Source organism: Euprymna scolopes, chromosome 8, assembly GCF_053919585.1.
Source record: "Euprymna scolopes isolate OS-2025 chromosome 8, ASM5391958v1, whole genome shotgun sequence".
NCBI lineage: Eukaryota > Metazoa > Mollusca > Cephalopoda > Sepiida > Sepiolidae > Euprymna > Euprymna scolopes.
The window spans coordinates 679,111-694,028 of record NC_136489.1 but is presented as its reverse complement, the minus strand read 5'-3'; the positions used below and the strand labels follow the sequence as shown (position 1 = coordinate 694,028).

The window sequence follows — 14,918 nt, the reverse complement described above, 5'->3', positions numbered from 1 at the left end:
CATAACCATAACTTGTTTACGGGTGTTATCTTTCCGGATTGAAAGAACTCCGTTACGTAAATAAATATCCTTATTCGTATCTCAGTCGAAACAAAACTGATGAAATGCAAACAAGTGTTTATTCAACCTGATCTAATTTATTGACCAGTGTGAGGGGAACAGAATGAAAAAGATATATTTCATCAGTCTATGTCTATAAACTCCGCAGACTCTTTTTCGATCATCCCCTCTCTTTTAATCGTGTAGCATCTATAAAATGGAAAAGGAAGAACAACAACAATAACAAACTGGTAACGTCAAACGGTCCTCTTGGCGATACAACGCACGAAAGTCTTTTTTTCTTTCTTCTCTCAACTTGCAACAAATCCTCGTGTATTCGATGTTATCTTCCGCCGTTCGCTCTCGTTCTAAGATGTCCAACAGAAAACTCCACTCAACCCCTGCTTTAGAATTCATCCCATTTAATAATTGCCAATTGTGTACATATGCAAAGTAATGGCATACGCGACCTACAAAATTATGATTGTCTTTTCTTTTCTACATTTTCTGCTGGCATTTTACAGGCTAAGCAAACACGAGGTCGTTTGCGAGATTGATGTCTATTACAACATTATATTCGACTTTAGTGCAATCCTAAAGCCTAAGCAATTTTCAGTTAATCTTGGCTAATCCGTCGGCAGTTTGAATTTTGCTGTTTTAAACTATCTAAATTATTTACTTCGGAGATCCATACGTTTAATATGTAGCACATCTACTTTTATTGTTAATTTTTGGATTTCTCTCGATGTATTTTTTTTATTTCAGATTCACACTGATATTTTTAATATTTTCAATTTTTTGTTTTTCTTCTTTTTTATTGTGGTATTGAATTGAAAATGCTTATTTAATTATCGCCCGTGTTTATGTTAATACTTAAATTATAATCATTCAGTTATTACTTTTTTATAGGCTGAAGTCAAAAAGAAAATTTATACACGCGGCTGCCTTCAATCGTTCAATGACTGGGTGGACAATAACGGATTTAAAATTGCTGCGGTGTTTGTGACTATTATAATTCCCCAAGTAAGCAAAACTGATTATTGTACCATATCTGATAACGAACATATACATAATATAAAATATGTTTGTTCAGAATTATATATCACATGTACAGATTGTGGCTACTCACCCAAATTTTTCAAATTTTTCTATCTTTCTTTTTTACTTAAAAGATATCTATATATTTTTCAGTGTGTATATAATATATATATATATATATATATATATATATATATATATTCCCCGAAACAGTGTTTCATTGTAAACAACAGATGGTCCCTTAAAAAATAAATTATTAGTACTATAGTAAATTAAAGAGCGAGTTGATGCAGTAATTGCAGGTGATTAAATGACTTACTGACTGGATGGTTTTCTAACGAATGATAAAGAAAAATTTTTTGTATAGTTTTAAAGGTTAAAAACTTCGAAGACTATATATATATATATATATATATATATATATATATATATATATATATATCTATATAGTAATTTATAAAATATGTATGGCGATGTATATATATAAAAATATAAAATAGATCGGCTGAAATGAGTCTGATATTAGAACCTAAAACAGTTCCCTAATATCAGGTTTGAAACCGACGGTACAGATAGCTTATTTTTCTTTTTTTTTACACAGTGATCACCACTTATCAAGGCCCGGAAGCCACTCAGGGATAAGGGTTATTGCAAGTACATTACGTTAGTGTGAAGATTTGATGAAGTGTTTACTTAAGGGGGCGGTTCATTAGGAATTTGTTAACATTGGACTTGAACACATCCAAGTTGTAGTCCGGTTGGAAGCAGGCAGACGGAACAGAGTTCCACAGGTGTGCAGTTCTAAGAAAGAAGCTTTGTTCATGGAATCCACGTTTTTGATTTAGGCACAGATAAAGAGTGGGGGAAATTTTTAACAGTGGATTCAGTTAGACGGGTGTTTTTCGTGAAAGATTGGAGAGGGGGGACCAGAGATTGGAGTTCAGACGAGCACCTGCCATGGAAATAACGATAAAACAAGGATAATCTCGCAACGTCTCTTCTTTGGGAGAGAGGTTGCAGGGTAGAGAAAAGGGCATCCCCCACTAAGCCACGAAGTCTATTTTGTACTCTGTGAAGGCAGGATAGGCTGTTTTTTGCAGCTCCTGCCCAGATATGGCAACAGTATTCCATCCTCGGACGTACTTGACTTTTCTATAGATAGAGAATTGCATCAGTAGTGAGATATCATCTGGAGCGGTAGAAGGATCCCACCATCTTTCCAGCCACCTTGGCAACAGACTTGATGTACGTGTTCCATTTCAGATCAGGAGTAAAGGTCAAACCCAGAAGCTTGTCAAAACACGGGGCCTCACCCAGACGAGTCATCTATCACAATTGATGCCAGATGGGGATCAGAGCGTTGATGTTTTAAGGATAGGAGTTTGGTTTTGGATGCATTAAAGGTAACCAGCCACATCTTCCCCCCACTGAACCACGCGCTCGAGATCAGAGGAGAGAGAATCAGAGAGAACTTGGTCATTTACAGCCTTTGATGTGTTGCCGTAGATGGTCGTGTCATCAGCATAGATGTCAACGAATGATTTAAGTATGTGTTTAGGGAGGTTATTGATGTAGATCAGGAAGAGAGTTGGGCCTAGGATTGACCCATGAGGGACTCCAGCATTTATATTGCAGGCCTCCGATTTTTGTCCATCTACCACTACTCTTATGAGCCTATCGGAGAGAAATGATTTAATGATTGAGAACACATTTCCATATCTTATCTAATAAAGAAAAGGCTATATGTATGTCTCCATATTTTCAAACTCTGTCAAAGACCGGCGCTAGGGGCTTCAAATGATTGGATTTTATACGGACCGTTTTTTTATGGGTCTTTAACCGGTTAAAATGGTTTTAAGGGGTCAAAAATGGTAAAAATTGGAAAAATCGTTATACATTTTGTACATTCATTATTATTCATTTTTTATTTTTAATCAGTTCATATGCGTGTCACGTTGAGACAGTGATAACGTAACCAGCTTTAAATGCGACATTTTGGTTCCGATTCTAACTGATGGCACCCAAATACTTTTTTTTATTTTTATAATAATACGAAATCTGGACAAAATAAAATATCATATTGAAGCGTATTTTACGGCTGGGAAAAGTTGGGTGCGTCCCCCGCTAGTCTTATCTAAACTTCATAAATCTTAAACTGATTTATTTTTTTAACAAATTATTCTTTAATCTTTCATTTAAGCAACGGATTTCTTCAGTGGAAGACAAAATTTATTAAGACGCCTGACGAGGACTTGTGCTCCTGACAGACCACCTGCCCGAAACATTAGCATATCCTGTTTCGCGACTATGTAAATTTGTCCATAACAATAAAAATATATCTTGCTCTTTATTAAGCACTCTTAATAACCTCGTTAATTCACGAGTTTTCTCTCTTGAAGACCTGTAACTTGGTATATATATATATATATATATATATATATATATATATATATATATATATATATACATACAGGGTGACCCCCAAAAAAACAAAAGCTAAATGGAGGCCATCTAGAACATATGCTGTAGAACGGAGAAAAAAAGGCCAAAGACCCTAGTGTTTTGATGTGATGTTTTGAATATAATAAACTAGTTATGACCAAAACGGGGCCTAATTAGAGTTGGGGCCCGTTTTTTGGGGTCACCCTGTATGTATATATATATATATATATATATATATATATATATATATATACTTCGTTATATGATGGAAAAACGTATTCTAGCCAAGTGCTCAATTATAAGGAAAGAATTCCAAATAAAAGCATAATATTTATTGTTTTTTATTGTCAGAAGTTAAGATAACATAAGCTATCGGTACCATCGGTTTCAAAACTGATCTTAGTGAACCGTTTTAGGTCTCCTAATCAAGCACTCTTCAGAAGACGTATCTAATCTTTTATCGACGGTACAGATGGTTTATCTTATCTAAACTTCTGAAAATAATATATATATATATGTATATATATATATATATATATATACATATATATATATATGTTCTGAAGATTTATCTTATACAGTCCTATATATATACATATCCTTTATTTATTAGGTAGACGCCCATACTTACAAACTAGCCCAAATTCTATTTTACTCCAATAATTCCCTTGAAGCACTATTCATAAAATTATATACTTGAACAATATTAATGTCAGTTTGTCAAGAATTGATAACATGCAAGCGAAAGATAGAGTAAAACAAAACTTGAATATATTTAATGCATTAAAAAAAACAAACAACAACAACGCCGTAAACATTGCTAAGAATGAAAAAAAATAAGACTAACACTAAAAGTAGAAGTCTCCTATCCAACTTCAGATACAGCGGCAACCTACCCTGGGGAATAAGTATCTGACAAAAATATAGAATAACAACGCGAACATCGATTAAAATGTGTACATCAATTCGATCTAACATATAAGTCTTAGAAACCCACATTTACAAAAATGGCACACGTTTTTCTAAGTATATATGGAAACAACATAAGGAACACATGCACACTGGCAGAAAATGAGAAAATCCTAAAGGAGCACAATTTTATAACAAAATGAGAATGAGCTTTTTAACAGAGACCCAAATTACTCGATTAAACAATAATAAACTGTAAAATGCAGGCATTTAAACAAACAAATGTTAAATATGTTTAGAGCAAGCATTGTATTACTAAATACAAATAAATATAAAAAATTTATAGATAAATAAAAATATAATATTCATAGTCTGCCTGCTTCCCACCGGACTACAACTTGGATGTCTTCAAGTCCAACGTTAACAAATTCCTAATGAACCGCCCCCTTAAGTAAACACTTCATCAAATCTCCACACTAACTTGATGTACTTGCAATAACCCTTATCCCTGAGTGGCTTCCGGGCCTTGATAAGTGGTGATCACTGTGTAAAAAAAAAAAAATTAGCTCAGATAACTGGAGGTGGGTCAGGGACATTACTTATGGCACGCCCCTCTTAATTTTGTTAGGTTTTAAGATTTACACGGTTTAATGATTAAAAATATTATAAACATTTGCATATTAAATATCAAATACGTTTTTACTGAATGTTCTTTTGGTTTCCTACGGGCTTCCATATTTTGTTCGGTAAAAAGAGACGAACAAAATATGAGGGGGGGGCTACAAAATGCTTAATATTTGTGTAATAATATTTTCAAATCTGTTTTAATCTGGCGATAAAATAGCTGACAAGAGCTATGTAAAACTTTAAAAAACTTAAACACAAGAGTGGCTTCCGGGCCTTGATAAGTGATGATCACTGTGTAAAAAAAAAGTTATACTACAAGGCTGCCTGGCGTTGCCCAGACGTAAAATACGCATAAGAATTATATTTTTCTTCATACAGAAACTGAGACATGTGCATGCGAGTATTATGTTTTTTCTAAACAGTCCACCCTCTTGTAAATAAAAAATACTCGAGCTGAGATCGAAACCCAAACTTAAAGAGTGAGTAAGTTCAATAAGTATTCGGCAAGCGTGACACGCTCTTCAAAAAGTGTTTTCAAACTGACTCATACTTAACATAAGGAACCTGTAATATGAACCATTTACACATGCGCAGTCGTGGAACTGTTAGCAAATAGAGAAAAACCCGACGACTTCGACGTACCAATTTTTCCCTTTAGAAGCCTTTTTACCTGATCAAAATCTTTTATAAACTTTTCCACATATCTGAATAACCTATATACCCAATTTCAAGTCTGTAGGTTAAAGATTCATTAAGTATATAGATTGAGAAGTGTCCTCACACACATTCTCACTTATATGTATATATGCAAATAAACACTAAAACATAAATATATTTCATAGACAAAGATAAAAATGATATTAAACAAAATGATGAATAAAATAATCATGAATTGATAGAGATCAATATAGAAATAAAGACAATGTGGATATGCGACAACAAAATATAAGATTATATTATTCAAAGTAACGTATTTTAAAAATATGAGTCGTTGCTTAAATTTTACCACAAAAAGAAAAATTCACCTTTCAAGGTACGAGTAAGACCACTTCAGTGAAACATGAAAATATATACATGTATACTAGCAGGCCGTCCGCTGTTGCCCTATCGTAAAATACGCATAAATATTATATTTTACTTACTGCAGAATGTTATAAACAGAAATATCGTGGTTATTGAATGTAACATTAAATGCCTTTAAAAATGAAGTAAAAAACGAAAGAAATTGAGATATGTACATGCGAGTGTTGTTTTTCTAAACAGTTCACTTCTTGCAAGTAAAAAAAAAATACTCGAGCTGAGATCGAAAGCAAAACCTAAAGACAATGAGTCAAGTCCAATAAGATAGTTTGACACGATCTTTACAAGTGTTTTCAAACCTGCTTATTCTTAATATACGTAATCTGTCATGGAAACCATGCACACATTCGCATTCGTGAAACAACTAACACATAAATAAACATCTAATCAACCCCACGTACTAATTTTTGTCATTTTGACCCCTTAGCAGCCACTTTTCTGGAGAAAAACTGGTTAAAATGTTTTACACATGTCTGAATACTCTATATACCAAATCTCTAGTCTGCAGATAAAAAAATCGTTGAGTGTATAAGTCCTTGATGAACCAACCCCCTTAGTAAACCAGTATACACAATTTCCACTACTTATTATTACGCTATAATCCCATCGTATAATGTATACCCACTAACCCTTATCCTCGAGCGGCCTCCGGGCCTTGATAAGTGGTGATTCTTTTGTGGAAAAAAGTATATAGGCTAAGAATTGTAAGTCCTCGAACACACATTCTCACATTCCGACAAAATAGATAAATAAAAAAGAACAAACTAAGTTATGTGTTCATCAACGTTTTCGTCTTATATATATATATATATATATATATATATATATATATATATATATATATATATAAATGTTTAGAGGTACAGAATTTGTATATAGTTTTAAATAAAGTACTAGGCGGAAGTTTCTCGAGAGCTCTTTCGGCTATCATCTCGTCAGGAGTAAATCGATAGCAATCTAAATAATATTGTAACGAAAATAAAGAGTTCTATTGGGGAACTTATTAAATGTGCCAAACGTACGGGGACATTAATTAAATTTATTTACGTTTAAAAACGATTAAAATATTGGCACAACGAGGGAGAAAAAAAAAGCGGGAGAAAAAATTCAAAGTTCCCCAAAGAGAAACAATGCGTTTGATGTTTGATGCGTTTGCTGTTTCTTTTTGCCGGCACAAAGAAGGTTGACGCACCGCAATAGAGACGGCCTCCAAAATCTTTAAATGGTTTTTGGAGTCCGCTCTATGTAGCACCTCGAACCAATCTATTTTATATCTATCGGCACAGCACAGGTTGTCAACCAAATGCTGGCCAATAGCAGAGTCCAAGGCTGCAGAAGGAGGGAGACCACCAGGCCCCATCCTCCCTTGTCTGATCTTCGATGGAACATGCTGGTTTATACGAGTCAAAAGGTGCAAGGATGTTCGCCCAACATAACCAGCATCGCACTGGCATCTAAACTGATATACAATATTACTATTTTGGATGTAAGGCAAACTATCCTTGCGGAAAGACGGAAAAGCAGGTCTCGTAGTATATACCAAACGCAAGGACACCGAATTGAAGCAGTCGTAAATACTTCTTCGAATTTGTTTGGAAATTCTATTACTCCCCTCCCCAATCCACGGTAATTTCAAATAAACCGGGCATTTCAAGGGTCCAAACTTTTTAGGAGATTTAAAATCCTCAACCTTTTTGAAAATACAGCCATCAATAAGGTCAACAGGATAACCATTATTGATGAATATTTCCCTGATCTTATCGAGTTCAACATCTAATCTGTTGGGCGAACAAATCATGAGGGCTCTATGTACCAAAGTATTAATTAAGCCGACCTTACGTGATTTAGGTACAAAAGACAACCAGTTCACATATAGGCCAGTAAATGTCGGCTTTCTATAAATTGTAGTGAGAAAGCCCCCCCCTTGAGCGTTCGACAAGAACATCCAAAAAAAGAAGCGAATTGTCCTTCTCACTTTCCATAGTGAACTTAAGAGCCCCATGTAAAGAATTCAACCTATTAAAAAATATCGACGCTTCACTTTGCGAAGGAAAAATAGCAAAAGTGTCGTCAACATATCTGAAATATGCAGTGGGTTTAGTTGTAGAATTAAACATAACGGATTCATAGTACCCGACGAAAATATCCGCTAAAGTTGGGGCCAACGGACTCCCCATTGAAACCCCGTTAACCTGACAGTACATAATATCACAAAAACTAAATTCCACGGATTTCGTACACATTAAAATGAGTTCAATAAGAATCTCTTTAGAAAACCGTGGAACAGTCAGGCGACCATCATATAAAGCGTCGGCACATATGCGTATAGTCTCATCCAACGGTATGTTGGTAAAAAGACATGACATGAAAGACGTCTCTGCATTTGAATCCAACCCACGTACACAATCAACGAACCGAAAAGAATCTGGGATACAATGCGTGGTGTATAACTCACGCATAGGTTGCAGAATTTCCACACGCTTTTTTTTCTCCCTCGTTGTGCCAATATTTTAATCGTTTTAAACGTAAATAAATTTAATTAATGTCCCCGTACGTTTGGCACATTTAATAAGTTCCCCAATAGAACTCTTTATTTTTGTTACAATATTATTTAGATTGCTATCGATTTACTCCTGGCGAGATGATAGCCGAAAGAACTTCCGCCTAGTACTTTATTTAAAACTATATATATATATATATATATATATATATATATATATATATATATATATATATATTAATTTAAAGGAGATTAGAACAATAGTCTAAAGAGCTGAGTGTATTTTAATGTAACAGTGAAATTACTAGTTTAATTAAAATACAGGAAATAGAAAGTGCTCGTTGTAATTTAGATATATAATAAGCTCGATAGTTAAATGTCCTAGAGCTAATACAATATTAAGTAATGTGATTGATAATTTAAAATTTAAAAATCAAATTATAATTAAATTAAAAATTAAAAATCCGTTTCATAAGAAGGAACAACAACAAACTCAATTATCTGTACGATCGTTTCGGAAAACAATGCTTTTTATTGTGGTATACATCAAGTTATGTACAATAATTATATATAGATTTTTGATAAGCAAGGTCTCCTCATCAGCAAATTTTGAAGGGTTTTTATTGAATTTAAAAGACACCATAAATAAACCTAGCATTAAAAGTAAGGCAGATGAATCTGAAAAAATTGAAATAAAAGGTCTGGATTTAAAATTTATAAGAAAATTAATATGGGTTAGAGATAGAAATAAGTAGAGAAAAATATATATTTTTGAATTTCAATAAGTTTCCTAACTTTTGTTTAGTTTAATATTCTGGGACAAAGATGGAATTGTGGATTTGTGCATTGTTTTGAGTAAAATGCCACTGCCCTGATTTAAAGGGTGCTGGTCTCTCCAGCGAAAGCTCATCCTTAACTCCCTTAAAACCCCAACATAACATTCCTTGTTGATTGTCTGTCCAGTGGGAGCACAGTGGGTGTAGATCATGCCTGGGCTGTCAAAAAAAAAAAGGATCATCATAAGTTTCTGGATGGATATGTTCTGTCTGGATTGCTTGGTCTGAGAGAGTCAGCATGCTTCCACTGGGAACTCTCTTTCTTTGTCTCTAGGTCATAGAAGTATATCCAGCTTTTATCGCAAATCACCAGAGCATCTATAACTGCAGTATCTGAATTGATCAGCTCGACACACTCCCTACAATCATGAAAACGTCTTTATTTCTGATCTTCTTTCAGCACCCTTGAGCAAAGTTTGCGCAAATTTCCGCATCTTCAGTTCCTCGCGAATAATTGTGTTTGTAGTTCCCATACTGAAATCTAACTATGCACTTATTGTCTCCATAGACACACGGCGGTCTTCATCCACAAAACTCTTTATTTGAACAATCAACATTGGTGTTCTGACTTCCTTATTCCTCCTACACCTCGTCATCTCTCACAGACTTCCTGCGTTCCTTGAACTTCTTATGCCACTCAAAAACTGATTTCCGATTCATATAAGTCCAAAAGCAGTCTGAAGCATTCCGTAGTTTATGTTACATTTATCCCAAGTTTAAAACAGACCAGATATGAAATTGCTCTTGACATATCAAAGGCCTTCGACAAGGTATGGGTCTACTTCACAAGATTTCCAGCTACGGTATAACTGGAAATGTTTTCTCAATCATTAAATCATTTCTCTCCGATAGGCTCATAAGAGTAGTGGTAGATGGACAAAAATCGAAGGCCTGCAATATAAATGCTGGAGTCCCTCAGGGGTCAATCCTGGGCCCAACTCTCTTCCTGATCTACATCAATGACCTCCCTAAACACATACTTAAATCATTCGTTGACATCTATGCTGATGACACGACCATCTACGGCAACACATCAAAGGCTGTAAATGACAAAGTTCTCTCTGATTCTCTCTCCTCTGATCTCGAGCGCGTGGTTCAGTGGGGGAAGATGTGGCTGGTTACCTTCAATGCATCCAAAACCAAACTCCTATCCTTACATCATCATCAACGCTCTGATCCCCAGCTGGCATCAATTGTGATGGATGGCTCTCGTCTGGGTGAGGCCCCGTGTTTTGACAAGCTTCTGGGTTTGACCTTTACTGCTGATCTTAAATAGAACACGTACATCAAGTCTGTTGCCAAGGTCGCTGGAAAAATGGTGGGATCCTTCTACCGCTCTAGAAGATATCTCACTACTGATGCAATTCTCTAAAAATAAAAGCCAAGTACGTCAAAGGATGGAATACTGTTGCCATATCTGGGCAGGAGCTGCTAAAAACAGCCTATCCTGCCTTGACGGTGTACAAAATAGACTTCGTGGCTTAGTGGGGGATGCCCTTTTCTCTACCCTGCAACCTCTCTCCCACAGAAGAGACGTTGCGAGCCTGTCCTTGTTTTATCGTTATTTTCATGGCAGATGCTCGTCTGAACTCCAATCTCTGGTCCCCCTCCTCTCCAATCTTTCACGAAAAACACCTGTTTAGCTGAATCCACCGTGAAAAATTTCCCCCACTCTGTATCTGTGCCTAAATCAAAACGCGGATTCCATGAACAAAGCTTCTTTCTTAGAACTGCACGCCTGTGGAACTCTATTCCGTCTGCCTGCTTCCCACCTGACTACAACTTGGATGTCTTAAAGTCCAATGTTAACAAATTCCTAATGAACCGCCCCCTTAAGTAAACACTTCAGCAAATCTCCTCACTAACGTAATGTACTTGCAATAACACTTATCCCTGAGTGGCTTCCGGGCCTTGATAAGTGGTGATCACTGTGTAAAAAAAAAAGAAATCAGGTTTTAATAGATTGTATTCCAATTATTGCTGTAGCTGTTCATTTGAACTTGAAATCATAAAAATTGGTCAGTCAACTCATAAGATGTATAACAATAACATACTGAATTTTTAAAAGTCTGCGATAATTTAAAATTCCTGTACAAAATAGTCTGGAAACTTATTTACGGTATCTGGTACAAACGTTTGCTATTTCACTTCCTCAGTGTAATACATTTAGAGGTTCTTTAAAGTTTAAGATAGCTAATTTCTCATTCAAATGTAGTCTACGCGGATCGTCAACTTTTCTATATTTGTTGGTCTGCCGTAGTATTTTCTACTCTAATATCGGCGATCGTCTACTTCCCTTTCACTCCCATTAGTTGTTCACTAATACTGTTTTAATTCGATATTTAGTTTTTGAATATACTTCTGTAATCGTATTATCTGCTTTTGAAACTTAGGGATGTCATCTCTAAGTCATATGTTACTTTTGTTCAAATTTTTTTTGGCAAATATTGAGTACCGACAAACGATGCTTTTGGTTAAGCGTTTGTTTTGTAGTGTACAGAGTGCCTGCGTTCTACAGTGACAATTTTTGTGCTCATTGTTAGTGTTATTAAATCTATTACGATTTTCGTTATCACTAATTTGTTGGCCACTTTTTTAATATCAATTTTTCTGTTGCTCCAATTAGGTAATATTTTATTATAACGTGCTTTAATTAACATCTCTAAGTTCTCAAAGCAGCTGTTAGACATTTTAATAAAACAACGTAAAACTTTATCAGAAATGTATGTGATCTCGGTATTGATATTTTTTTTTAATCTAAAAGTTGTTTCCTTATATTACAACCAATAAAATAAGAAACATAATTATCTCTATTTAACAGTTCATAAAAATTATTGTTTTTATTATTGTTAACGGATATATTGTTTATCTTTTATTTATTTCAGGTGTTTTTTCTTTGTGTTGGCAATTCTCTCCTGGACCAAATCTATCGACAGAAAGCAAAATGGCACGACTAAATCTGCAACAAAACAAATCAAAGCATGAAAGCATCAAACTAACAACCTGGAAAGACTTATCAGAATTGTTTATGCTAAAAAACAATTTGGATCTCTTCTAACCCTAACCATCTAATCTCTAACGCGAGATCTCTTCTTTCTCTCCCTCTCATATATATATATATATATATATATATATATATATATATATATATATATATATATATATATATATATATATATATAACAAGTGCAGACCGTAAATAGAAAAAGGATGTAAGGATATTTAGTGAGCATTATTTTTTGTAAATGGAAGGGATTTGAGATTAAATATTACGGTGTTTGTATGTATTTTAACGAGATAATGTTTCATTGATATGCACTTCAATGTTTCAAATTTTTTATAAAAACGCCATTGTGATTAAATGTTTTATTTTGTTGCTGTTTATTTTCATTTTATTATTTTGAAGTTGATTTTACCAAAAAATTAAAATTTTGTAGTAAAAGCTTTTTGAAATGTTTTTATATAGTTATCTAAAAGTTGAACTTTGCGAACATTATAGTGAAAAAATCTGGGAGGTTTTCTAGGTATTTTTCTTTATAATTTGTTTGCTAAAAAGTATATTTTGTAGGCGTTTCCAATTATTTGTCTTTTTTATACACTCAAAAATGAACGATTCCTGCCTTTTTGTAACGATAGCTATTTACAATTTTAGTTTTCTACATATCTCTCCCTAACTCTTTACCCCGTCTCTCCCCTATATATCTCTATTTTTGTATCTCTCATTCTTTCTCAGTTTCTCTCTCTATCTCTCTCTTTCGCTCTCTCTCTCTCCTTTGCTTATTTATTTGTTGTTTATTCTTGTCCACTATGAACGCAAACATCGGGAAGTTAATGCAAAACGTTTTTGGTTTTTTTTTTGTTTGTTTTTTTCGTACGAGGAAATGCAATCCAGACTTTTAATCAGAAGTTTAATGGCAAACCGAATTTTGTGCTAGACATAATGAAAAGGGTGTTTTACTTAGAAAATAATGGAACTTTTTTTTTTTTTTTTTTTTTTTTTTACAAAGGCATCACCACATTATCAAGGCCCAGAGGCCACTCAAGGATAAGGGTTAAAGAGTGTACAGTAGAAATTGGTCAATATAGTAATCATTAGTAATGAAAATTTGGTAAATTTAATAACTTATATGGAACGGCTCATCAAGAACTTATTTACTTTAGACTTGAACACAACCATATTGTAGTCAGCCGGAAAGCAGGAAAACGGAAGACAATTCCACAGGCGTGCAGTTCTAAGAAAGAAGCTTTGTTCATGGAATCTACGTTTAGGTTTAGCCACAGATAAAGAGTGGGGGAAATTATTGATAGTGTTTACAGCTAGACGAGTGTTTCTTGTGAAAGTTTGGCGAGGGGGGACCAAAGATTGAAGCTCAGTTGAACACTTTCCATGAAAATAACGATACATCAGAGACAAACTGTTATAATTAGTTTCTCCAAACTTAAAAAGAAAAACTATCTATGAGAAAATTATTGTTTTTTTTGTCCCCCCCCCCTAAATGAAAGACATACAGTAAAAATTACCAGTATTACATTATTTTTGCACCAACCTATTAGTTATTTGCGGATTTTTTTGTTAACAAAGGTCCTCGTGCATTTTTCCTATTATGAGAAATTTTCTTTTTTTTTTAACTGAGCAGAATTGATACTTGATTATTTCTTAACAAAAATCCGCTTTAGATTAAATTAAAGCACAATAAATTGGTCTAGGTACGTAGACAGATGACGTATCTTATTTTTGGTAATGTTGCATAAAATATTGATTTAATGATTATTTTTTTCAATGTTCGATTCTTTTGTTTAAAAAATGCTATTTTTGTCGCGTTGTATCAGATTACCGCTCCAATGTTTTGTAAACAAACAGGGAAGACTGTTGGCAGATATCGACAATACTCCAAGTCGCACTTACGATTTCCCTTTGTTTTCATCACAAAAACAACGACATAAATCTTAACTTTTCGCAACTAAATAAAAATAATAGAATTTTAATGTCGAACCAGAAATTAATATAAACGCAGTTAATAAATACTTACAACACTTTTGATTGTAAAATATTAGGTGTGAAATTAATTAAAATCAATCGGTTGTTTAGCAAGTCAATCAAATTTCCACGAAGCCACCGACTTTTACAACAGCTCTTGTCTTGGCCGGGAATTAGGAAACGCCCATCCCGACTTGACGAGAGTATCCTAACAGCTATTTTTAGGGCTAATTACTACTAATTACCTGCATGCCTGTTTCCTGGAACTTCTTTCAAGCTGTCAATCCAGGCTACTCCTGCTTCGATTCTTCACTCTAGCAGCTTCAGCGACTTCGGCAACCTCTAACTCACTCCTGCGGCTTCCAGCTTCCTACTCAGTCTGGCAGCCTCCAGCTACCTCTCCTGCGGCTCCAGATTGCTCTTTCAGTCCCACCGGTTCCACTGCCAACTTACCCTCAGTTACCTGTTT

At 34.5% G+C, this 14,918-nt stretch overlaps 1 protein-coding gene across 4 annotated transcripts in view; it reads left to right on the top strand.

The window, feature by feature from the left end:
• The window catches only part of LOC145283478 (tetraspanin-17-like), a 42,478-nt gene extending 29,629 nt beyond the window's left edge, over positions 1 to 12,849 (top strand). For all 4 annotated transcript variants that reach the window (XM_080132292.1, XM_080132290.1, XM_080132291.1 and 1 more), the window contains 2 exons: positions 949 to 1,062; positions 12,357 to 12,849. In XM_080132292.1, the coding sequence (XP_079988418.1) occupies positions 949 to 1,062; positions 12,357 to 12,428 (186 nt within the window). In that variant the 3' untranslated portion in view covers positions 12,429 to 12,849. The remainder of the gene's footprint in view (positions 1 to 948; positions 1,063 to 12,356) is intronic.
• Positions 12,850 to 14,918: the final 2,069 nt, after the last annotated feature.